Source organism: Cucurbita maxima, unplaced genomic scaffold (genome assembly GCF_002738345.1).
Source record: "Cucurbita maxima cultivar Rimu unplaced genomic scaffold, Cmax_1.0 Cma_Scf00019, whole genome shotgun sequence".
Taxonomy (NCBI): Eukaryota; Viridiplantae; Streptophyta; class Magnoliopsida; order Cucurbitales; family Cucurbitaceae; genus Cucurbita; species Cucurbita maxima.
This window is the reverse complement of record NW_019272035.1, coordinates 1,691,319-1,717,212: the sequence shown is the minus strand read 5'-3', so window position 1 is coordinate 1,717,212 and position 25,894 is coordinate 1,691,319. Positions and strand designations below refer to the sequence as shown.

Sequence of the window (25,894 nt, the reverse complement as noted above, 5' to 3'; positions counted from 1 at the left end):
CAATGCGATAACACTTTCTTCTAATTTCAAGGCCTAAGTTACCATTAAAAATAAATTTGAAATTGATTCTCAACCGGACTTTTATTCATTAAATAGTAATACGAAGTACATAAACTTTGAGTTGGAATGCTACATTAAACCATAAATATGGTCTTTATTTCGTCATAAACGGGTAGCTTAAAGTGTAATTTGCGACCTTCAAATGACACAACTCCCTTGAAATACTAATTAGACGACTTAGATAGAGATGCTATTCGGAATTCCTTTGGCAGTGAGTCCTTCAGTACTTGATGGAACGAGTAAGGTGTAGGGCATGTTAACAGGTCCAGATCGATTCTTCAAACTCCCATCTTTATTCCTTTGCATAATTCTATTCTCAACTTCAAACAGCTCTTTCCCAAATTTCTCGAACGCTTCCAATGCAAATTTATCCGAAGTCCACTCGATGGAAGCTCTTTGCCCAAGATACACCTCATCCGAAGCATGCTTTGACAGTATTTCAATGACTGAGATACCAATAAGTGCTTGTAGTTCTGAGGTGATTGTTCTTAGGAAGGCCTTCTCAGGATTGGACTCAAGCTCCTTGTACTCAGCGGTGCCAACTTCAGGCATGAGCCTGCGGCTTGTAGTTGGCCTATTCAGAACATACCCTCCATATGGGTATTGTCCGAAGTTCACCGCTGCATGGAGAGCTGAAGCGATCCATATGATGGTCGTGCATGACTCGATCAGCTCGGATAAAGTTTGCATTTTTGGCCACCATGGTTCGTGTTTCTTGTCAGCGTGGCCTTTCTCCCGCAGCTCAGTCCACCAAGATTGGAGTTCAAAGTCGTTTTGGATTGCCTTGTCGTCTTTGTAGTAAAGAGAACAATAATGTGTAACCCATGATTTGATGGCCGACCAAATCTCAAGCCCATCGACAGCAAATGGATAATCATTTATTAGTAGTCGAAGTCCATGCGGGGAATTTGAGTCCTCAACGGCTATTCCTCTACACAAACCAAACCCAAAGGAAGTCAATACGAAATTCATGTCGAACATGATTTGGTTAAAATATCATCATTAGTCCAATAAGGTCAAACCAAATTATCGTACGAGTCAATTGTCGGTACATTTTAGAAAAATGATTTAGGTATTTTAGGAATAAATTGTTACTGGAATAAAATGTTGGTCTCTGCTATAAATACCCTCCCTCCCTACCAATGTTTTCCATCCCAAGAAATACAAAGGCAAAGAGAGTAATCTCTTCTTAATTTGTGTTAATAAAGAGTGTGAGTGTTTTCCATAGAGAGTTGTGTTCAACCGATTTACCTCTTGATGAGATTATTAGGTAGTGCTTGGTCAGGGAAGGTCCACTCCTTGTAAATGTAAGATGACAATTCCATAGCATATTTGGATGGAAAATGGGTCGATTCAATCAGACCATTCGCATTAATCAAAACTTGTCTCGCCGATGCGTTAATAAACATGGTGTCTTTGTAATGAGGAACGAGTAGCTTATGAATTGGATGAATCACACTCAATTGCCGATGTGTTGCGATAATAAAAGGTTCGAGCACTGCATGAGTATGCAACCTGTAATTTCAAAAGAGTTGATATCGTAAGCTCGTATCTTGATAAGATGGAATTGAAGAATTATTTAGAGAGATTCATACCAATGGCTGATGAGTTGATGATACCCAACATCATTTACACCTACATAAGCTTTGGCCAATGACCAAATTGAGCCTTCGACGCCCTTTTCAGCTGGAAAGTATAGTTTACTAATGGCACCAAGTTCATCTCCTTGAGGGTGTGGCAAGCTCAACTCGATAACCAAAGGCTTCAAAGTCCCATCATCTTTCAAAAAGAGCAATGTTCTTGTGGCATATGTTTTTGTGGATGTTGCATTTATTCTTCTAAGATAGGGCATCAACGCATCGTGGTGGTCTAGTATGTAGAGTTTGTTTTGTTTGATTGCCTATTCAACATAATCAACAATTCATTTTGGGTTATTTTCATCCAAACTATGAGGAGAAAAAAATTAAATTTGTTTACGAAGTCACCTCATCAACTGTTAGTCGGTTCAAACCATGTTTTATATGTTCTTCAGTGATTGTACTTCTTTGATTTCCGTAAACCTTTGGGTCAAGCTTACTTAAAGGTGGAAAAATCTATGAGTATAAAAATAAATTGAATTAACGAATGGAAAGAAAAAAATAAGATTTGAAAAAATTGATACCGAGTCTATATTAACATTACTTCAAGACGACGAATCACTAGAGGATTGACTCCCGCTAGCATTTCTCTTGCAAATTCTTCATCTGTGCTCCATGCAGATTTGTTATCTGTTCCATATCATTACACGATCAACAAAATTGTACGTAAAATTTGGTCTTAAAACATGTTGTATCAAAAAGATATCCATGCTGTTACCTTTGACAACTTGGGGAGTGGGAAATTTGAGGAACTTTTCACCATCATTCCTAAGAAGAGCTTTGAACAAAGGTGGTGTGAGGTCCTCAGTGAGAGTCTTAAACGCATTAAATGGAACGGGAAACCCTCCTTGAAAGAGATCATCAACTTCCTTAAAATTGTCAAACTCAGTAGGAGTTACATCAAATATGGATTGAAGCCCTGGTTTGATAGATATCGAAACTGCTTTCAAGGTATGCCCAAGGAAATCCGACATCTTCAAGTGCCCGAAATTCTCATCTTTTGGTACGTAGATGTCTAAGCTCATCACTTGTGATAATCGGCTCTCGTAGTTGTGGTCTGCAAATAAACAAATATAAGATTCAAATTATAAGTTGTGGTCTAATAAGTGTTTGAACTTTTTGGTTTAAAAATTGATTAAATACAAACGTGAAAGTATAATTTAACCATAGAAAATAATAAATCTTACCTTTTCTTGCCCGTGGTCTTCCGGTTCTTCCTCTACGAGGGTAAGGATATTGTTGGCTTCCACCAAGAACGGGACGATGGTCACCATCATCTGGATCAGCAAGGTCATTATAGACATCATAGTCATAGATTCTATCCCATTCCTTCCGCTCTCCCGTTCCATCACCTCTCAAATTCCACAGCTCTTCCTCTCTATACTTACGAAGAGGTGCTGGTGTGTCGTTTGGAAGACATGTCTACATACCAATAATTCCATTAAAAACATAAAATCTCGACGAAAGTAAGACGAGAGAGAGAAAGACGAAAAACAAATAATTACATGATTAGCGAAGAAAATACGATCTTTGTTGTATCGTCGAGAAGGGTAAACCCAGGAGTTGCAATCGAAATGGACGTTTCCATAGCCGGGAACATCCTCGAGAGTGAGGGACTTGAGGAAGAACTCACTTGTATGCCCATTTCTTATGTAGAAAGCTCCTGGAAATCCAAAGTCATCTTCCCAATTAAAGTTGATTTGAAACACAGATTCTCCGGTGAATAGCGGCGGAAGTGAAGTGAGCCACCTCTCCAAAAACGCCTTGCTCCCGACCTTCCCTCGTGAGTCATTTGCTGTGGATATCATTCATTACAATAAGGTCACCAAATAGAGACAAAAAAAAGATAAGAGAGATGTTACAAGCATGAGTGGCGCTGATGAGCTGAAGAGAAACGCCGCCGCCCAACAGCTCTGTGAAGTTATCGAGAAGAGAGGAATGGAACTCAGTGAAGTCCAACACATTGCTTCGCATAAGAATGACTTTCCCTTTGATCTTCTTTCCTCGGAGATGGGTGACTCTGTCTATGATGTTACCGCCGGCATTGATGACGGAGCCTGCAAGGTCTCCGGTGGTATTCAACGCTCCCTCTACGATGTTCTTCCCAATTCCAAACATTTTGTATGTCTCTGATTTGGAAGTGCTAGAGAAGATGATTTGGAGAAGAGGGTTTTAGGGAATGCTATTTATAGCACTAAAAAGTTTGTCCTTTCTTCAATATGAACACATGTTCATAGCCATAGCCACCTCACATGATTCACATTTTCAAATCCCTCAATAATAGATCTCACTCCCAAAGATATATTTATTTAATTAGTCTTCCCGGAGATATAATAAAAATGTCCATTCATCGTTTATACATTTGTATTTTTCGTCATATTTTTATCAATTATTTTCTCAAGTAAATTGATATTCGAACCATATACGTTGGGATAATTGATATCAACTATGATGTGTATCATTACCTTGTAAGGATACAACAGTATTTTTATGTGAGATCCCACATCAAGTGGAGAGTGGTTCTCCCGGGTAGACGAGTTTTAAAAACCTTGAACAATAGTTTAAAAGGAAGAGTCTAAGAAAGACAATATCGGCTAGCGGTGGCTTGAGCTATTATAAATAGTACCAGAGCCAGCACAAGGTGGTGTGCCAGTGAGAACGCTGGGCTTCCAAAGGGGGTGGACACTAGAGCGATGTCCCAACAAGAACATTGGACCCTTAAGGGGAGTGAATTGTGAGATCTCGTATGGGTTCGAGAGAGAACAAAGCATTATTTATAAGGGTGTGAAAATCTCTCCCTAGCGTGCATGTTTTAAAAAGCTTTGAGAGATGCCCGAAAAGAAAACCCAAAAAATGGCAATATTTTAAATTTGGGCATTGAAACTTGCAATCTTTCTTTTTCCATATCTTATCCGTAACAGTAACAAATTCCACCCTCATATTCTCTGCCAATTCAATTAATATTCACAGTCCCACTCTCAATTATTATGAATAATCCACGACTCCCCCTCCAATTATTATTATTTTATTTTATTATATATTATAAATTCTATTAGATATCTATTCAACTGGAACACGTGAAGATTTCTCGTATAGACCAGAATGAGAGACTAAGTGAAGATAGAGTTCTCCTCGTTAGATAATCCCCGTCCTCGTTCCTGTTCTTGTCCAATTTTTCGATCTGCCCCAACTCACATAGCTTAGTATAAATATATTTTCTAAGAAAGACTTTCTAAATTTTACTGGCACGTGTCATACTGTTCCAATAAATTTTATGCCTTTAACTTCTAAACAATTTTACCTCTTTCAAATTTAAATGTGTTTAATAATGTCTTTAAATTAGTTTTTTTTTTTTTTTATTGGACTATTGTTGATTCAACTATTAATTTGTTAATAAAAAATTAATCACGGTTTTTTATAGAAGTAATATATTGATCTAAGTGAAGCACGCTTTGCCATGAAGTTTCTATAATTGAACCACAAAAAATGAAGGTATACCTTGTTGATATAGATAGTAACTTTTACTTTTTTTTTTTTTAGCTTTTCTTACTTATCTTATTTTCAGGGTCGCTCTCATTTAAATGTAGTATTAGTTCATTCGGGTACCTCTCTTTTACTCAATGTCCCAATATCCTATTGGAGAGGTTCCGCTCCAATACCATATGTAACATCCCATGTCCATAATTAAGTTTCCAAATTCTGATTTGAATCTTGGACATTAAGCATTATATATACTCTCGAGCTTCTTACACAAAAACTTCGAATGTTCTTTCCATTTTTTTAAAAAAAAATATATATAATTTTTTTTTATAATAATGTGGAAACCTCTCTCTAACCCATGTGTTTTAATAAACTCGAGTAGAAGCGCGGAAGGGAAAACTCAAATAGGACAATATTTGCTAGTGGTGGATTTGGGCCGTTACAAATGATATTAGAGTTGGGCACCGGGCGATGTGTCAGTGAGGAGGCTGAGCCTCGAAGGGGAGTGGACACCAGGCGGTGTGCCAGTAAAGACGCTGAGCTTCAAAAGGGTTGAATTGAAAGGTTCCACATCGATTGGAGAACGGAACAAGTGTCAGCAAAGATGCTGGAAACCAAAGGGGGTAGATTGTGATACTCCACATTGTTGGGGAGGAGAACTAAACATTCTTTCTAAGGGTGTGAAAACCTCTCTTTACTAGACGCATTTTAAAAGGGAAAGCCCAAAAAGCACAATATCGTATCAGACAAAGAGATGTCCGTTTTACCTGCCTCGAACAAGAGGGCACGAAGAATGCACTAGGGAGTGAGAAATATTTTTTTTCTATTAGATAAATGGGGCTAGAGACGGGCTTATATTCCGTGTCTCCCTCCTCAAAACCCATTTAAAAAAAAAAAAAAAATAGAGAATTAGTGAGAAAAATTTTCAGAAATTAAAAATAGAAAAAATTGATATTTAAATTATGGGTAAATTTTTGTCTCTGTACATAAAAGATAATAATATTATCGTTTTTAGCATTTCAAGAAAGCTGTGATTTTAGAAGATGAGACAGCAACTAAATTTTATGTATTAAAAATTAAAAATAAGAAAATGTGAATCATGTGGGGTTGAGGTTCAAATATTTATTAATAAAATATAATTATAAATATTTTATTGTTTTATTGTTTTATTATTTTTGTTAGATGAAGATTGAAAAAAAAAACATGAAATTGTAGTGTTTTAAAGGATTTTTTTTTTTCTAAATGATAAAATTGTCAATAAACATAATATTTAGTAATTTGGAACCGGTGTAACGATCCTATTTTTTTTTTTTTTAATAAAATAGATACATCACTACACGGAAAGTTCTGTAAAAATATTTGATAAACGAATATGAATACAATAACCGTAGCTTCAGTTTCATAGCCTTCTCCACGACGTTGTCATCCGTATAGAGGTGCCTTACCTTCACCTGAAAAAATAAGAGTATACGTGGATTGAGTATTTTAAGAAATATACGGTAAGTAACTTCATTGTTGGAGTATTTTAAGAGACCCCAACAATTGGGTTACGTACTGAATATTACTTTAAATCACGTGCTACTTTTATTTCTTAAGTGAATGTAAGACACTCCTGTACGTATGAGGGTCTCATAATGAAGGTCATGGAACGAAAGTTAGGGTAGTCGAATTCATCTCTGTTTGGTAGCTCTTAGATTAGATTACGACTTGTTTTATTTCATTTAAATTCACGTAATTTATATTTTGCCTCTTTATTTTATGACGACGTTTTAAAGTATTTCTTATGAATATTTTAAATGAATGTTTTTTTTTTTTTTTTTTGTACAAATTAATCATGTCATGCATGCAGTTGCGATCATATTATAGGAAACTAGGGTCGTTTCATAGTGGGTTTTTTAAATTGGCAACAAAAGTCATTTCTGTTAGACGAACACGACTCTCCACAATGGTATGATATTATCCACTTTGAGCATAAGCTCTCATGGCTTTGCTTTGGGTTTTCCCAAAAGGTCTCGTACCAATGGAGTTAGTATTCCTCACTTATAAACCCATGATCATTCCCTAAATTAGGGACCAGCACCTCCCCTCGAACAAAGCCTCGTCCCTGCTAGTAATTTTCTCCAATTTATTATTTTTTAAAAAAAAAATAATTATTGTAAAGTTATAATCTTTATTAAAAATTTGTAAAACCAAGAAAGTTATAATAAATCAATGTATTTTATAAACAAACATTCTAGGGACTTAATTTCTAAATACATTTATACTTGGTAAGGCCATATCTCTTTCGATTTTGTTATTTTTATAGGCATATCTTCCTAATCAAACACGGAGATTACTTCAGAAGTAAAGAGAAGATGAACCGATGAAAATGAGAGGAGATGGTAAGCAGAAACGCCAAAGCTGGAAAAACATATATGATTACGACGCCTACAATGATATTAGCGATCCAAATTCTAACTCTACAAATAACCGCCCCCATTCTTGGAGGGTTAAAATAATATCCTTATTGTTAAGGATATTTAGTAATAAATTATAGTTTACCATATATATTATATTTGATATTTTATTATAAGGCAAATATCTTTATTATCATAGGTATCTTTCCATTTATTATTATTTCCATTTATTACTATTTCCATATCCTTGTAATTCATTTGATTATAAATAAGATAACTTTCACACCATTTGGGTGTGGTGGATTAATCAAACATTCACATGGTATCAGAGCAACAGGCAGAGCCCGCGTCGACCTTTTATCTAATAAATGCATCCCTTCCAGAAGTCGGGGTTTGTTAAGGATATTTAGTAATAAATTATAGTTTACCATATATATTATATTTGATATTTTATTATAAGGCAAATATCTTTATTATCATAGGTATCTTTCCATTTATTATTATTTCCATTTATTACTATTTCCATATCCTTGTAATTCATTTGATTATAAATAAGATAACTTTCACACCATTTGGGTGTGGTGGATTAATCAAACATTCACATGGTATCAGAGCAACAGGCAGAGCCCGCGTCGACCTTTTATCTAATAAATGCATCCCTTCCAGAAGTCGGGGTTTGTTAAGGATATTTAGTAATAAATTATAGTTTACCATATATATTATATTTGATATTTTATTATAAGGCAAATATTAGATATTTGCCTTATTATCATAGGTATCTTTCTATTTATTGTTATTTCCATTTATTACTATTTTCATATCTTTGTAATTCATTTGATTATAAATAAGATAACTTTCACACCATTTAGGTGTGGTGAATTATGCAAACATTCACACTTATCCTCGTAGAGGAATTACTGGGAGGCCACGTTCACGAAAAGGTATGAAACAATTTTTCTTTTTTCTAATGTTTTATAAGTATTATTATAATATAATAGAAATTTCATTTAATATTGATAAAAGGTTGATACATTTACAACAATAACGACAAAACAAAAAACAAAAAAAAAAATTAATTAATATTCTTATTGTGAATTGACAAATGATAGATATGAGACGAAACCTTTGCACTCTATCGACCGTGTTCCTTCTTTCGAGGATCGAAATTTCTACTACCCCAAGTGATCAAAGCTATGTAGCATTCTCTCAACTATAATCTAAGTTGAAAATTATGATAGGTCAAAAAAGAGTTTAAAAAAATTGAAAGTAAGGGTAAATTTAAATTATTATACTTGAAATAAGTGTCGGGTGACCTAGAATTGTGGTGCAGTCTTCGTGCCCCAATTTTCAATCTAGGTCACTACGACACTATTTTAGACTCCAATATCGTCTAATTCTAAAATTTTTATAACAGGCCAAAGAATAATGTTAAGTATACTTTTTGAATCAAAATAGTTTAATTTTACTTATCAAACAAGAAAATATAATTAAAAATTACAACAAAGGTTATGCTATAATTAAATAGATGATCAATTCGGATGGAGGACTGATGAAGAATTTGCTAGAGAAATGTTGGCATGAGTAAACTCGATGATCATTCGTGTCTCCAGGTAAATGTCAATTTTTTTTCTAATTTTTATATAAAACTATTTAAATTTACTTCATTTTTGAATATTTATTCTTATTACGTGTCGGAGTTCCCCTAACTAGCAAGCTTGACCCAGATGTTTATGGTGATCAAACCTGCAAGATTACCAAATAACACATAATTAATAGTTTAGATGGATTCACAGTAGATCAGGTAAGAGATTTAGTATTAAGGTTTTTGTCGTTCAAATTTGGTTTCGATCATTTTGAGCATAGCTTAACAGATAAGACACTGATTACTATTTTATTACGTTCATTTTTTATGTAGGCCATTGCGAGGAACAAGCTCTATATACTAGACCAACATGATTTAGTAATCCCGTATCTTAAAAGAATAAATATAACTTCGAGAAAAATTTGCGCTACAAGAACAGTTCTCTTCTTAAAACAAGATGGGACTTTGAAGCCTTTGGCAATTGAATTGAGCTTGCCGCCGCACCCTCATGGATACGAACTCAGAGCCATTAGTAGAACATTGTTGCCACATCAAGACAAGGTTGGAGAAGCACTTTGGCAACTAGCTAAGGCTTATGTTAGTGTCAATGACTCTGGACACCACCAACTCGTTCGTTAGTCATTGGTGAAACTCTCTAATCCCTTAATTTTTCTCTAGAATTTGATCAATTTCATATGAAGGCATAAGAAAAAAGTTAGAATTTTACTTACTTTGTTTGCAGGTTGAACACTCATATCGTAATTGAGCCATTTGTGATTGCAACGAATAGACAGCTCAATGTTCTTCATCCCATTCAAAAGTTGCTTGTTCCTCACTGTCGATAAACTATAAAGATTAACTCTCTTGCGAGAGCAAACTTCATTAATGCTGATGGCGTTGTCGAGAAAACTCAATATCCCTCTAAATATTCAATGGAGATGTCTTCGTTTGCTTACCGAAGTTGGAATTTCACTCAACAAGCACTTCGTTGATCTAATCCATAGGTAACATGATATCATAAGTTCTTCTTGGTTTACTAGCTTCCTAGAGATATAAATAGAGATATAAATTGATGTAGTTCTCTTGATTTGTGATACGTTTAGAGGAGTTGCTATTGAGGATCCAGGCGCCCCACATGGACTCCGATTACTAACAGCGGACTATCCATATGCTGTTGATGGACTTGACATTTGGGCAGCCATCAAGACATGGGTACTAGATTATTGCTCACTCTACTACGAGAATGATGAAATGATTCGTAATGATTAAGAGCTCCAATCATGGTGGAAGGAGGTTCGAGAAAGGGGCGATGAAGATAAGAAAGACGAACCATGGTGGCCAAGGATGGAGAGCGTTGAAGAACTAATCAACAGTTGCACGATTATCATATGGATTTCTTCGGCTCTTCATGCTGCAGTTAACTTTGGACAATACCCTTATGGTGGTTTCCTTCCCAACCGACCGTCTCTTAGCAAAAGATTCTTACCTGAAGAAGGGACGTCTGAGTATCTAGAGCTGCAGTCTAATCCCGAAAAAGTTTTCATGAAAACAATCACTTCGAAATTACTAGAAGTTGATATTTTAAATATCTCAACGACTATCCACGCATTCTCAAGACGAGTCCTTTTTAGGGGAAAGAAGGGATCCAAATTGGACTTTTGATCAAGAGGCTTTAAATAGGCATTTGAGAGATTTAATAAACAGCTTGTTGAAATTGAAACGATGATAGCGGAAAGAAACCAAAACTTCACGTTGAAGAATCATGTTGGACGACCCATGAGCATGGCGTACACTTTACTACTTCCTACCAGTAAAGATGGGATTACGATGCGAGGAATTCCCAACAGCATTTCTATTCGAATACCTATAGCTTGGTTATGGGTATGGGTTTGTGTTTAGTTCTTGGTTTTATTTTATCTACTCATTCGAACATCGAGTTTTGCTTTCTTTCTTAGATCAAGTTTTCAGATAAAGATTTTCGAATAGCACTCTCAAGACCAATGATGAAACAAGGAACTTTTAGAGTGATATGAAATTGTCCACTTCAGGCATAAGTCCTTTATTTATATACCCATAATCTTTCTCTTAGTTAGCCAATGTGAGACTCTAACAATTCTAAACAATCACATCCAAATACGAGTGATTATGAGCATATGATAGCAAAGAAGTGCTTTAAAATAATTCATTGTTACTAATTATACCAATAAGGTGCACCTTCGTTACTTTAAAAGAATTGATAGTTCATAACTATATCATCGAAGTACACCTTCCTTTTTGGTGGCTTATTCATAAGAACTCCAAAGTTAAGGTTGCTTAGTTTGGGACAATGTATTTTGGGTGACCTCCTATAACTTTTTCTAGAAAACATGTGAATAAAGACAAATCATGCTAAAAGAATCCGTGTTGGCTTATGATATAACTTTTTCTAGAAAACATGTGAATAAAGACAAATCATGCTAAAAGAATCCGTGTTGGCTTATGAGGATAGTTGTCAATCTATTAAGCAGTTCAAATCAAGAGCTAACAGGATCACAAGGAAATGTTAGGGTCATAATCTCATCATAATCTCAGGAAGAAAAAAGCCATACTTTCCTGATTTTAACATAATTTACTCAAATATCATTGCTTCAAATACTTATTGAACATACTGCATTTTATTGAACATACTTCACTTGATTGAACATAATTTACCGTACTTTAGTGAATGATAATAGCCACTTCTGTGTACCTTATTCAAAGAAGAGGCTTAAATGGAGATGCTGTTGGGAATTCCTCTCCCTGAAAGCCCTTCATCACCAGATGATGGATAGAGCAAAGTGTAGGGCATCAGGACTGGTCCAGCTCTGTTTTTCAATGTCAAATCTTCATTTCTTTTGGTAATTGCTTCTTCGATCTCAGCCAACTTTTTCCCGAACTTCTCGAACACTTCGAGTGGTACTTTGTCTGTAGTCCACTCAGGGGAGTCTCTTCGGCCAAGATAGACCTCATCAGACGAATGCCTCGACAAAATCTCTATCAACGAGACACTGAGAAGAGTTTGTACTTGCGCAGTGATAGTTCTTAAGAAGGCTTTATCGGGATCTGATTCAAGTTCTTTATACTCGGGAGTGCCTTCTTCTGGCATGAACTTGCGACTTATAGTCGGTCGATTGGGAAGATAACCTGCATAAGGGTATTGTCCAAAGTTCACTGCAGCATGAAGAGCCGAAGCAATCCATATAATGATAGTACATGTGTCTATTAACTCAGAAATATTCTGCATTTTAGGCCACCACGGTTCATCTTTCTTGTCACCATGACCTTTCTCCCTAAGTTCCTTCCACCAAGACTGAAGTTCCGAGTCATCCCGCACGGTTTCATCAGTCTTGTAATAGTAAGAACAATAATCTGTAACCCATGTCTTGATCGCTGACCAGATCTCGAGTCCATCGACAGCATATGGATAATCCTCAATTGCGAGACGAACTCCATGTGGAGAATTTGAATCCTCAATTGCCATTCCTCTAAATGAACCAAAGATCATGAGAAAGTTATACGACTAGTTTGCAAAGTATCAGGACATTGTATGAAAAAGAAAACCCTCCTTAACCAGACTAATGCTCAATAACAAATGCTACCATGAATATGTTACCTCTTGATGAGATCTGCAGGGAGCGCTTGTTCAAGAAAAACCCAGTCCTTATATAGAACAGCTGACATCTCCATGGAATATTTGGACGGAAGAACTGTTGCTTCCAAAAGGCCACCTGCATTAATGAGTATCTGCCTAGCAAGCGCGTTTATATTCATGGTGTCTCGAAAGTGGGGATGGAGAAGCTTGTAAACTGGATGAAGAACACTTAGTTGTCTGTTCGTTGCAATCACAACCGGCTCAATTACAGCATGAGTATTCAACCTACAAGATACCGAATTTAAATTCAAGAATCCATATGACTAGAACTATACTCAAATTTTCAGTCCATATCACAGAAGAATTATACCAATGGCTGATGAGTTGATGGTAGCCAGAGTCATTTACGGTCGCATAAGCTTTGGCAAGTTGCCAGATTGAACTACCAACCCCTTGTTCGGCTGGAACAAAAACCTTGCTAACCGCTCCAAATTCATCTCCCCGAGGATTTGGCAAGCTCAGTTCGATTGCCAATGGCTTCAGAGTCCCATCTTCTTTAAGGAAAAGTAGGGTTCTGCTAGCGTAAGTCTTTGTGGAAGTTGTATTAATTCGTCTAAGGTATGGCATCAGTGAATCGTGGTGATCCAATATAAACAACCTGTTCTTCTTGATTGCCTAAGCCACCAAATTATACAAGATATGAGAATGCAGAAATAATATCAGCGATGTTAATTCTACAGTTGTATCTTCCTAGGATCAAAATTTGTTTTTCTTTTTTTTTGGATTATTTACTCAATGATGATAATTCACCTCTTCTACCATCAATTCATCCAAGTTATGCATTATGTGTTCTTCAGTTATCTTGCTGGTTTGATCACCATAAACTTCAGGGTCAAGCTTGCTCGTTGGTGGAAACACCTGCAATTCAAAGTATGAATATTCAATTTGGGAAACATTTCAAATTTTCTTAATCCCAAATTTTTATATCTTTCTCCCTCTAAAAATTTAAATGTTAAGTTCGAATGGGTTCAGGGAGAAGTATAAATTTGAAAAACGAGGTTAACATAGATATCTGAGATTACTTGGAGACGACGAATGACTACAGGGTTCACTCCGGCCAGCATTTCTCTACCAAATTCTTCATCGGTCCTCCATGCAGATCTATCCTCTGTTACAAAAAAAATGATTAAATCATCAGAAATTTAAGCTAGCAAGAACCAAAGTTATCAGAGACTACAAACTTCAAATACCTTTAATCACTTGAGGCATAGGGAATTTGAAGAGCCCTTCACCATCAGTTCTAAAAATTTCCTTGATCAAAGGAGCCGCAATGTTTTCCCTGATAACCTCAAACAAACCATCCGGCACTCGAAATCCTCCTTCATAGAGATCAAGAACGTCCTGAAAACTGTCGAACTCACCCGGAGTGGCATCAAAGTATTCTTCGAGGCCAGGTTTGATAAACTGCGATACTGCCTTCAAAGCATAAGCAAGAAAATCGGACAACTTCACGTGACCAAATCTCTCATCTCTGGGAACGTAAATGTTTAGGCTCTGAACAAGTGGTATTCTGCTCTCAGTTTCCGGATCTGAAAGAAAAAGAAAAATCGATTCCAATTCCGATAACATTTCCAATAAATTGAATCTACAAACTTGGAAGAGATTTTGATTTTCTTGCCAGATTTGGTCGGCGGTCGTCCGGTTCTTCCTCTCCGAGGGTAAGGATAGTTGGTCGAGCCGCCAAGGACGGGACGAGCGTATTCTGAGCCTTTATCTGGATCAGCAAGATCGTTATAGAGAGCATAATCATAAACCCTATTCCATTCTTGGAGTTCACCATTGCCATCTCCTCTCAAGCTCTGCAACTCGTCTTCTCTCAACTTACGAAGTGGCTCTGGTGTTTCGCTTGGAAGATAGGTCTGTTTCAATTTGGGTAAAACAAAATTCAATTTTCATTTATTTATATACCTTTAAATTTGAATTTTGGCGTCATCAATTAAATCTTAAACTAATAATTAAACGAATATAATAACGTTTTTTAATTAAATTTAAACAATAGATCAATAATTACTAATTTAAACTTTTAATAAATACAACTTCATAATATATGGTTCCATTACTTTAAAATTACTTAGATCAATTATTATTTATTAATTTAAATTTTAAATTGATTCAATAATTATAATAAATATGCCCCAGTCTTCAACCTCAATTTCCACATTCTTATAAATAATGTTTTGTTTCTTTGTACAACCAATGTGAGATCTCACAATCCACCCCCTTGTCTTATTACAGTCCAAGTCCACTGCTAATAGATATTGTCCGTTTTGGCCCGTTACATATCGTTGTCAGCCTCACGGCTTTAAAACACGTCTGTTAGTGTTAGGGATAGGTTTCTACACCCTTATAAAGAATGTTTTGTTCTCCTCTCCAACAGATATAGAATCTCACATAACACATTAGATACAATTGAAAATTCAAAATTTAAAAACAGTGGTAATAGAGACTAATATCAAAAATAAAAATTCATAAATAAATAAAAACTCAAAGATAACCTAATTTTCAAAACACAGAAACATGAACACGTAGCGTTGGTCATAGAAGCTTAGCCCTTAAGTTGTATTACTATTTCAATCGATCTTAATCGTAGGCATCGTAATTTTTTTAACTTTGAGGTCGCTTACTTACACGAAATGGGAATCAGGGAACGAGAATAAAAAAAAAAATATTCTAATTCCGACACATTTCAATATCTAGTAGGAAGAGAAAAGGAACTGAACCTGGTTGACGAAGAAAACCCGATTTTCTTTGCTCAAACGAAAAGGGTAAACCCAAGAATTACAAAGGAAATAGATTCTTCCATAGCCGGGAACGTGTCGAAGTGTTAGAGATTTAAGATAGAACTTGCTATGATGATGATTTCTAATGAAGAAAGCACCAGGAATTCCCATCTCTTCTTCATCCCAATCAAATGTAACATTGAACGTAGCTTCCCCAGCCGTTAATGGAGTTATTGCAGTGATCCAATCCTCCAAATAAGCTGTTTTTCCCAATATACCCCTCAACCCATTGCCTTCCAAAAAGAGGGGGGAAAATCAATTATAAGAATAATTTTTTAAAAAATGATAATAATTCAACCAAATTAAACCTTATTTTCTGTAAATAATAATGTTGACTAAAAAATTATTGGTTTATTTTTTATTTTAAATTATTTATGCATAAAGTTATTTTAAGAAATAAATAAATAATAGTATTTAGAAATAATGTCTCTTTTTATTATTATTATTCAAACAATAAAACCAACCGGTTCATATTTGGTATAATTATTTAAACCTTTTTTATGTTAAAAAAATTAGCAATAATAATTAAAATGTGGTTTTATATAATATATATTTAATAAAATAATATTTAAGCTATATAAAAAATTATTTTTAAGTAAATAGAAATTTGAGAAAATTAACGAAATAATTATAAAGCAAAAGTATGCTTTTAAGATAAAAAGCAAAACTTATAATTGAAGTATTAGCTTCTTTTTTTTTTTTCTTTTTTTTTTTTTAAATTAAAATTCAATCTCAAGCTACATTTTCATACCCACTAATATATTCTTAGAGAATCTTGCTAAAAAGGTTGTAAAAACTTAAACAAAATGACGGAGAAATTATTCGAGCTAATTAGCACGTAACGTAGCTGACATTTTACCTATGATTGAATCTACGAGAGAAATTAAGAGACTAAAACATTGTAGTAGAAGTTGTATGAAAAATTGTGATTTGTCATCCTAACACTGATTCTCGGGACGTGCAATTAAATCAAAATTCTTAGTTTCTACCATTTTTCTTCGACTGTATAAAAACTGTAAGTAACATCGTTTGGCTTCCCCTTAAAGAATCTCTCGAGAACGAGATTGAGACCGAAAGAGAGAAAGAGAGAGATTATATTGATGAAAGAAGAGAGAGAAAACTTACGATGATCGCCATGATCTGCACTAACGAGTTGGAGAGAAACTCGTTGGCCAAGAAATTCGTGAAGACGATCGAGAAAAGAAGCACGAAAATCATTGAAGTCCAAAACATTGCTTTTCATCAAAACCACTTCGCCTTTGATCGTCTTCTTCTCTTTGGAGAACATTTTTTACTCTCTCTTTCTTTTTTTCAGAAAACTCAAGAAGTTGAAGAAGGTAAGAACTAAAAACACCCTTTTATACCCACAAAGCCGGGCAACTTAATGGACCTGTACCCGTTTACAATACCCGACCCGACCCGACTCAATCACTTATTATTATTATTAATTTAAATGAAGACATTTTAAATGTGTAGGGTAGTTGTTTAAAGACTACAATCCACCTGTGCATAGAGAAAAAAAAAAAAAAAATATATATATATATATATATATATATATATATATATATATATATATTTATTTATTTATTTATTCTTCGTTCGTTCTATGTAAAAACCTTTCAAAGCATTTTAAACGTGTCATCGACTTATATGTTCATAATAAATTTGTTAAACAATATAGAGAAAAACGAAGAAGAGAATAAAATAATGTCTTGATCTAATCTAAGGGCTATAAATAAAATGAAATGCATTCATCCTAACTTCAATTTCACCGCTGCCCGTGTGATGTCATCATCTGTATAGAGATTTTTTTTATTTACTTTAAAAGTAACCGTAGCACGTAATTTGACTATTTTAGGAAAATACTCTCCACTACTGAGGTCAAGAAGTGTTTAGGACATATCATAAAACATCATTTCATGACAATGACTTTAGCTTCCAGTCTGAACAGAATTGGAAGTATAGAATTTTTCTACACGGCTCATGTACGCGTACATGGACCCATGCAAGCTCGTATACTCGTGAACCTAACCTCGTATACCAACCCTGGAACCTAATCTCGTATACCTACCTTTAAATCTAATCGTCGACTAGCATACACTCACATTGTCGGTATATACACTCTACATTTTGATTATAGGTTTGATCTCAACTTAGGAATTTACTACTAAAGACACTTGTCTAATTTTCATAAATCTTACCGGCTCGATCCAGAGGTCACAAATTTTAAATTTCACTCAACCGACGAAGATGTCACATGTTTTAAACGTTTTAAATTTCAATGTTAGGTGAATTAAAAAAAATAAAAATAAAAAAATAAAAAAGGAAAGAGAAACTTACGGCAAGGGTACATCAATCCGTCTTCATCCGACTGGAGCCAATTCGACGGCGGTCGCCCTATCTTAAAGAAAACAGATCGCCAGAGTCCCATTTTCATGGATGAAACTCAAATGGGTATTTCAAAGACTGAGCTCCAAGCTTCCCTCTTGGGCCTCTTCTCGAATCTCCCCATTCAGAAACCAATTCCATCAAAACCCATTTGCAGAAACCTCCTCAACATTCGTCCTCAACCATGTAGACCCAAGCTTCCTTCTGTCCGTTTGTGGAAGAGACGGCCACCTCTATTTGGGCTCTTCCCTCCATGCCTCCATCATCAAGAGCTTCGAGCTCTCCAACCATGAAAATGGGGTCGTCATAATGAACTCTCTCATCTCCATGTACGAGAGGTGTGGTAAATTGCCGGATGCTGTCAAGGTGTTTGATGAAATGCCCACAAGAGATACTGTTTCGTGGAACGCATTGATCGGTGGGTTTATGAGAAATGGGGAGTTCTATGCTGGTTTTAGCTATTTTAAGGCTATGTGTTTAGTTGGTGATTGTAAATTTGATAAAGCTACTTTGACGACGATTTTATCTGCTTGTGATGGCTCGGAGATGTGTTGCATCATTGAAATGATGCATGGTTTGACGTTTTTGAGTGGATATGAACAAGAAATTACTGTGGGAAATGCTCTGATTAGTTCGTATTTTAAATGTGGATGTGTTGGTTTTGGGAGGCAACTTTTTTATGAGATGGAGGAGAGAAATGTGATTACTTGGACGGCTGTGATCTCTGGTTTGGCTCAAAATGGGCATCATGAGCACAGCCTGGAGCTGTTTAGGGAGATGATGAGTTGTGGCTCTGTGGAGCCAAATTCTTTAACTTATTTGAGCTTACTCACTGCTTGTTCTGGTTTGGAGGCATTAGAGGAAGGATGCCAAATTCATGGTCTTATTTTGAAATTGGGAATTCAGTCAGATTTGTGCATTGGGAGTGCTCTGATGGATATGTACTCAAAATGTGGAAGCATTGGAGATGCTTGGAAGATTTTTGAGTCGGCTGAGGAACTCGATATGGTTTCGTTGACTGTTATCCTTGCAGGGTTCACACAGAATGGATGTGAGGAAGAAGCCATCCAAATCTTTCTGAAAATGTTGAAAATGGGGATTGAGATTGACGCAAATGTTGTTTCAGCTGTTCTTGGAGTGTTTGGTGCTGATACATCTTTGAGGCTGGGTCAACAAGTTCATTCGTTTATTGTCAAAAAGAACTTTAGTTGCAATCCTTTCGTGAGCAATGGACTTATAAACATGTACTCCAAGTGTGGAGCACTGGATGAATCAGTGAAGGTCTTTGATAGGATGCAAAATAGGAACTCTGTCACATGGAACTCCATGATTGCAGCATTTGCTCGACACGGAGATGGCTCGAAAGCTCTACATCTTTACGAGAATATGAAACTGGAAGGTGCAAAGCCAACAGACATCACGTTTCTATCATTACTCCATGCTTGTAGTCATGTTGGGTTAGTAAATAAAGGTATGGAGTTCCTTGAATCAATGACAAAAGATCACAGGATGAATCCTAGGAGCGAACACTACGCTTGTGTTGTCGACATGTTGGGTAGAGCAGGGCTGCTGTCTGAAGCTAGAACCTTCATTGAGAAACTGCCTGAACAGCCAGGTTTACTCGTCTGGCAGGCATTGCTCGGCGCCTGCAGCCTCTACGGTGATTCTGAAATGGGGAAATATGCAGCCGAACATCTGTTTTCGGAAACGCCGTATAGCTCAGTCCCTTATGTTTTGTTAGCCAACATATATTCTTCTGAAGGGAATTGGAAGGAAAGAGCAAGGACAATTAGGAAGATGAAGGAGACGGGAATGGCCAAAGAAACTGGTATCAGTTGGATTGAGATTGACAAGAAAGTCCATAGTTTTACTGTTGGAGACAAAAGGCATCCACAAGCTGATATCATTTATGGAGTTTTGATGGATCTGTTTGTACTCATGGTAGATGAAGGATATGTACCAGATAAGAATTTCATCCTCTTCTACTTGGATCCTGATGACAAGAAGGAACCGATCGATAACGATAACGGTCCTATTAACGATCCAAACTTATTCCTCTCTCTGGTATGAATACTAGACATGAGCCGTTGTTATAATGACGTCCTTCCCATGTTCACTTTTGCTTCTTCCACCAGGGCAGCCAGGGCACTTACCCAAGGTTAGTTAGAGTGATAAATCAATCATAATTTCAAATTTGGGTGCATCACCAAAAGGTTTATGACATGTTTATCATTCTAACGATGATTTCTCGATTTATTTCTTGTAATTACGACGAAGCGAGGATTGACATGCTCATATTGTAGTTCACTGACTAATGCCCCATAAGTTGTAGACATTATGTAACACCTTTGCAGTATCATAACGAGAGACGTTAAAACTTGATATGAGCCACGTTTTCTTAATCTTTTAAAGAAAACTATTAATCGTTTTTAGCCATACTTAGAGTCCATAAATTTAATAACTATCAAATACATAAAAAAATTCTTCATCTTGTATACTATTCTTGAGCATCAAAGATAACATGAGAATGCTACATTATAGGTGAAAAAGGTAATTTCCACAAGTTCAACTAAAATTTACCCCTAGTTATTCACTGATAGCGTATAATACAAAGTTCAGATTATTGTCATGCCATTTCTTTTAGGGTATTTCTCTTCAAGGTTGATTTTGGATATGTGATTCTTGTCTGCAGAAGATTCACTTATCAATGTATCTTGGCTTTACCATAAGGAAAATTTGATGAGATAGCTGTAGCAGTAAACTGGTAGCCTATGCTTGTAGCTTGATTATCCATAGTTTACTCAACTAAGATACCGATAAGAACATATTTATCAAGAAAACTGACTCTTCTTTACTTTCTGGAACAGAATAGAATGCATTAGGAGTTCATAACTTACAAGGACCCATGAGTTGTAATAATATCAAGGAAACTTGCTTCGCTTATCTTGAAATTGCTTTCATGAATCGGGTTACGGAAGAGAGAACTCCAGCTGCTTTGTCGAAAAATGACGGGTCGTTTGACTCTGCTACATTTCCAAATATTATCTGCATAAGATACTTAGGCTTACATTATTGCTCCAATTAATCTCTTCTGGATTTAAGAACCATTATAGAGTTGAAATTGTGAAAGCTCCATAATCTAGATATTAATTTCTGATCATACATTGTGAGGTAAGTAAAAGACACATTTATTGTAACAACCCAAATCCACCGCAAACCGCAAACTGTCTGTTTTGGCCCATTACGTATTGTCGTCAGCCTCACAGTTTTAAAACGCGGATGTCAGGGAGAGGTTTCCACACATTTATAAGTTTGGGAGAGGTTTCCACTTATAACAAAGCATTCCTTATAAGTGTGTGAAACCTCTCTCTAGCAAACACGTTTTAAAAATCTTGAGAGGAAGCTCGGAAGGGAAAGCCTAAAGAGGACAATATCAATAAGCGATAGGCTTGGGCTGTTACAAATATTGTTAGATCTCACATCGGTTGGAGAGGGGAACGAAACATTTTTTTATAAGTGTGTGGAAACTTCTCTCTAATAGACGCGTTTTAGAACCGCAAGACTGACCGTGATACATAATAGACCAAAGTGAATAATATCTGCTAGCAGTGGACTTGGATTGTTACATTAATAGTATCATGATAATTTCTCATACGTTATTTTCTTAGGTAACTGACCTCGAGGTCTCCAGCATCCGGTCGGCTTATTAATTCTTTGGCAAGCAAATATCTGCCTGGCCTATCTTTATCATCAAAGAACACTTTCCACAACCTGGTTAACAATTGCAAAGATGTCAATCACTTCTTCAAAAAAGAAAAACCCCCAAGAAGGGAAGAACAAGAAGAAGAAAGTGGTTGGAGAAACTTCAACCATGGATATTTGCTGTAAGATGAGTGACATGGCCTTGAGTTTGATTATTATTTCACATTAATGGTTCCGTTACTTTCAAGTAAGATATAGCATAGTTTTTTATTACTTTCTTAAGTTAGTTCAAGTCATGCAACTAAACTGGACAATCTGGGTCGTTCCTATATGACTGTGTTGGGTTATAGAGTCTGCCGTTTATTTATAGCTTACCCAATTATTATACAGTAAAACTAGATATGGTTGGTAATGTTATATGTGGTAGATTGTTACATCTGGTAAAACTATATATAATAAACTGAACTATATATATATCCCTAGACAGTGATTTGAAAATGTACTTTTTGTATTCTCTTTTATTGTATATACTTGAAGTCATCAATATAAACCTCTATCTAATATTCCTTTTAGCATTTTCTCTCTCTTGTTTTTTGTGTTCATCTAGATCGAGTGTGTGTGTTGTTGTGTGATCCTAATCGACTGGATCAAGTTTTTTTGCATTTTCAGCACGGTGAATAGATCTAAAGAATCTCATAAAATGTTAGAATCTCCTTACCCAGGATAAGCTCTAAATACAGCACCAGATGGCAAAGGCCTCATGGAGTAGACTGTTGTAAATGTGCTGCACAAAAAAGAACAAAGTAGAGGTTGAGTTGGACAAATCCCAAGTTTAGAGCCTCTTGTATATGAGACCTCTTTTCTCCTTGGCAACTTTTATGTATGAGGTTAGACATTTACTTCACATTAGAACACTTTATTGAGCTATGATGATCATCTTTTGTAAGTAACTGTTTCATAATGCTGATGTCTACTAAGTGTTTTGAAATTTACCTTAAAAAGTATCTTCTCAATTTTCGAACGTTAAATCCGACCCCTACATCTTCGCTGATGAGACGGGGATTCCACATGATAAGAGGCCTTGGCTGCCATCAATGTAGAAAAATAAAGAGCGGATGTTAGGTTATGGAGTCTACTCCTTATTTAGCTTATTCAATTGTTATACGTAATAAAGCTGATATATATGATAGATAGTTTTATATAGTAGAGGGTTATATCTAGTAAGTAAACTGAACTATATATATACCCAGTACCAATCGCAAATTGAATGATTCAGATTTTTACCGGATCATCTGAGAGGGCAGCTGCTATTTTCTCCACATTTTCCAACATTTGGTAATCAGGAACAACCATGACAACTATCTCATCTGCAGTATCTACAGGTTTTCGGTCGCTTAAGCTGAGAACGACAACCATACGAAGAGAACATACAGATTCAGATTGCGCAAATCAAGATTTTAGCTCAACCTTTTGGAGTACACAACTTGTATGTTACATGGAACTTACCTGGAAATTTTGAAGGAAGCATCTTTCCATCGATATTCAAGAAGCGCAGCGGCCCCAGCATCTGGAAACACAGCTTTAACTTTCTAGCAATTAAATTTGCATTACTTAGATATGTATATTACAAAGCTAGTGAATAAACATCCTAAGAACTTTGAAATTCTACTGTTTTCTTTGTAACACATTCCATGGTATAATATATTCCAAGTGTTCTCCAAATTCAATTCTTGATTGATAAACAGGGCCTTGAAGTGATAATTCCATATTCTACTTACCTCACATTTTGTTTCCTCAATGACTGACTCCAAGAAAACTCTGGACAGTTCCCAGAGTTCAGCTTGAGCACCTTCATCGTCCAGAAACTGTAGCTGGGGGATAAGGAGCTCAACCTGAAAAGAAAATGTTGAAAATGTGTGGATTGTGAGATCCCACCTCGGTTGGGGAGGAGAACGAAATATTCTTTATAAATGTGTGGAAACCTCTCCCTAGTAGACGCGTTTTGAAAACCTTGAGCGAAAGCTGGAAATGGAAAGCCCAAAAAGGACAATATCTGCTAGTGGTGGCTTGGGTCGTTACAGTTGAAAGTAAAGAGAGGAGGGAGATATAGAAATGAATCAGCGAATCATGAAATGTCTCAAAACTAGCATTCGAACGAGTAGGTCATTTCAGAGATTAGTAGCAATGGATCCCTTGCAACCAAGCATGGCAAATTATGCAGGAAGAATCTAAATTTACAGCAACATACTACACTCAGGTGATTTGGGAAGGCTGCAATTTGGAAATATCAAGCGTTTTCAAGTTCTGTCATAATTTGTGCATATTTATAAAGAAGTGGCATAAGATTTGGCAAAGATTAGCAAAAAGAGTATCATACTATTGCTCTCAGTCCTCCTGAAGACACAAACAAACCAGCAGCTTCACCAGATTGCCTGACTGCTCCCTCCAAGTCTGAAGGCAAGCAGCTGAAAGTGAGAGTAAAAACATTGAGAAAGCCCTGCTTCACCAACCAAATGAGAATGGATATTTCAATTTCACAAAAATCTTTATAAAACAAAACAAAAAGATGGCCAATACTGTTCCTCCTTTCATTTCGTATCAATTGAGAACGTTTACTTCTAGTGAACAGATAGTGTTCGTTACTTATAAACCCATGATCTTCCTCTTAATTAAATAACGTGGGACTATTCCTTCCAATAATCCTCAACAATATCTCCAGCCAAGCTGAGCATTCCCAAGTTAATTTGAACATGTCTAGTCTATGTCTAGTCTATTTGCAAAAGAATAGATGACGTGTTCGTAGGTGGCTACCATGGCTTGAACTTGTTCTCTCCCACTTCTTTATTATTTACAAGGTCTTTATTGACTACTAGGTCAACCTATGGTGGTTGGTAATAGTCATATACATGATCAAACAGTAAAAACAATTAGTTAAAGCATTTCTTCGCTTACAGATAATCAATGTCTTATGTTTGTGAGATCCCACGTCGGTTGGAGAGGTGAACAAAACATTCCTTATAAGGGTGTGGAAACCTCTCCCTAGTAGATACGTTTTAAAACTGTGAGGCTGACGGTGATACATAACGGACCAAAACGGACAATATCTGTTAGCGGTGGCCTTGGGTTGTTACAAATAGTATCAGAGTCAAACACTGGGCGGTGTGCCAGTGAGGACGTCGGCCCTCAAGGGCGGTGAATTGTGAGACCCCACATTGACTGGAGAGGTGAACGATACATTTCTTATAAGGATGTGGAAACCTCTCCCTAATAGACGTGTTTTAAAACCGTGAGACTGACAACGATAAGTAACGGTCCAAAGCAGACAATATCTGTTAGTGGTGACCTTGGGTTGTTATATATTCCTCTTTGGACTTTATAGGATATCTTACTACCAGCATCACCTTACCCTCCAAACATCTCAAGCCGCTACTACAGGATCACTCCTAGGGGATAAATGAACTTTCCAGACCATGAAATCCACCATGGCCAGCCCTTGGGGTTTACAGAACTGAGTTCTTCATCATTCAACCATAATTTAAGACCATTTTGAGAGACTTATGAGTCACAAATCCTCCATTAGCTTGAAAAATCCTTACCTCCTAGCTCTTCATTATATGCAACTCAGTAATCAATCAAATAAGAGCCACCATGAGAGTCTTTCCATCTTTCCACTATTAACTTATAGGGTTCAAACAACTTTAAGATTCAGTAGACAAACATTGAGGAGGAAGAGAAATTGAAAACCTGTCATCTTCTTCAACCTCTTGACTCACAGAAGGCGGTTGTTCTTGTTGTTGCAACGACATTGACGGATTGGGTTCTTGTGTATCATCCTGGGGAATCTCGCCTTGAAATTTCTCGAACTTGGCACGAATTTTTGAAACGGACCCATTTTTGGTGGATGAAATTGGAGGGAAGGCAGTGAGGAAAGAAGGGCGCGGAAAAGATAAGGGGAGGTGCGTAGATGAGGATGGATTGGATGCTGCTATGAAGGAGCAATGGCCGAAGGAAGGATTTGGGGATGAGGAAGCCATGAACAGATCACTATTTCTGCTCCAATCTGTCAGCCATAGAATGAAGAATGAATTCACTCTATGTTCTGGATTTTTTGTGGCGCTGCTAAATGCTTATCCTCAAATTTAGTCACATTTTGTAGGGGTTAAATTCTCAATAAAAAATTTAAAAAAAAAAATCAATTT

General features: G+C 36.2%; 3 protein-coding genes and 1 pseudogene across 3 annotated transcripts; 2 read left to right on the top strand and 2 right to left on the bottom strand.

Moving 5' to 3' along the window:
- Positions 1-127: 127 nt before the first annotated feature.
- LOC111493534 (linoleate 9S-lipoxygenase 6-like) lies at positions 128-3,866 on the bottom strand. The gene is made up of 9 exons (XM_023143250.1): positions 3,560-3,866; positions 3,203-3,492; positions 2,885-3,119; positions 2,416-2,754; positions 2,242-2,327; positions 2,046-2,153; positions 1,656-1,960; positions 1,312-1,575; positions 128-991 (listed from the first exon to the last, which is right to left on the bottom strand). The coding sequence occupies exons 1-9, from the start codon at positions 3,813-3,815 to the stop codon at positions 238-240; spliced, it is 2,637 nt and encodes an 878-aa protein (XP_022999018.1). The 5' UTR covers positions 3,816-3,866; the 3' UTR covers positions 128-237.
- Positions 3,867-9,163: 5,297 nt separating this feature from the next.
- On the top strand, positions 9,164-11,054 carry LOC111493489 (annotated as a pseudogene).
- Positions 11,055-11,637: 583 nt separating this feature from the next.
- On the bottom strand, positions 11,638-25,816 carry LOC111493488 (probable linoleate 9S-lipoxygenase 5). The gene is made up of 18 exons (XM_023143194.1): positions 25,440-25,816; positions 24,073-24,160; positions 23,474-23,587; positions 23,202-23,284; positions 22,980-23,094; positions 22,689-22,780; positions 22,414-22,479; positions 21,671-21,764; positions 20,940-21,038; positions 16,731-16,893; positions 15,546-15,838; positions 14,444-14,684; positions 14,016-14,354; positions 13,848-13,933; positions 13,576-13,683; positions 13,136-13,440; positions 12,787-13,050; positions 11,638-12,658 (listed from the first exon to the last, which is right to left on the bottom strand). Exons 1-18 carry the CDS (start codon positions 25,727-25,729, stop codon positions 11,902-11,904), a joined length of 3,597 nt encoding a protein of 1,198 aa, XP_022998962.1. The 5' UTR covers positions 25,730-25,816; the 3' UTR covers positions 11,638-11,901.
- LOC111493539 (pentatricopeptide repeat-containing protein At3g05340) lies at positions 17,923-20,946 on the top strand. The gene is made up of 3 exons (XM_023143256.1): positions 17,923-20,062; positions 20,097-20,151; positions 20,861-20,946. The coding sequence occupies exons 1-3, from the start codon at positions 18,045-18,047 to the stop codon at positions 20,873-20,875; spliced, it is 2,088 nt and encodes a 695-aa protein (XP_022999024.1). The 5' UTR covers positions 17,923-18,044; the 3' UTR covers positions 20,876-20,946.
- Positions 25,817-25,894: the final 78 nt, after the last annotated feature.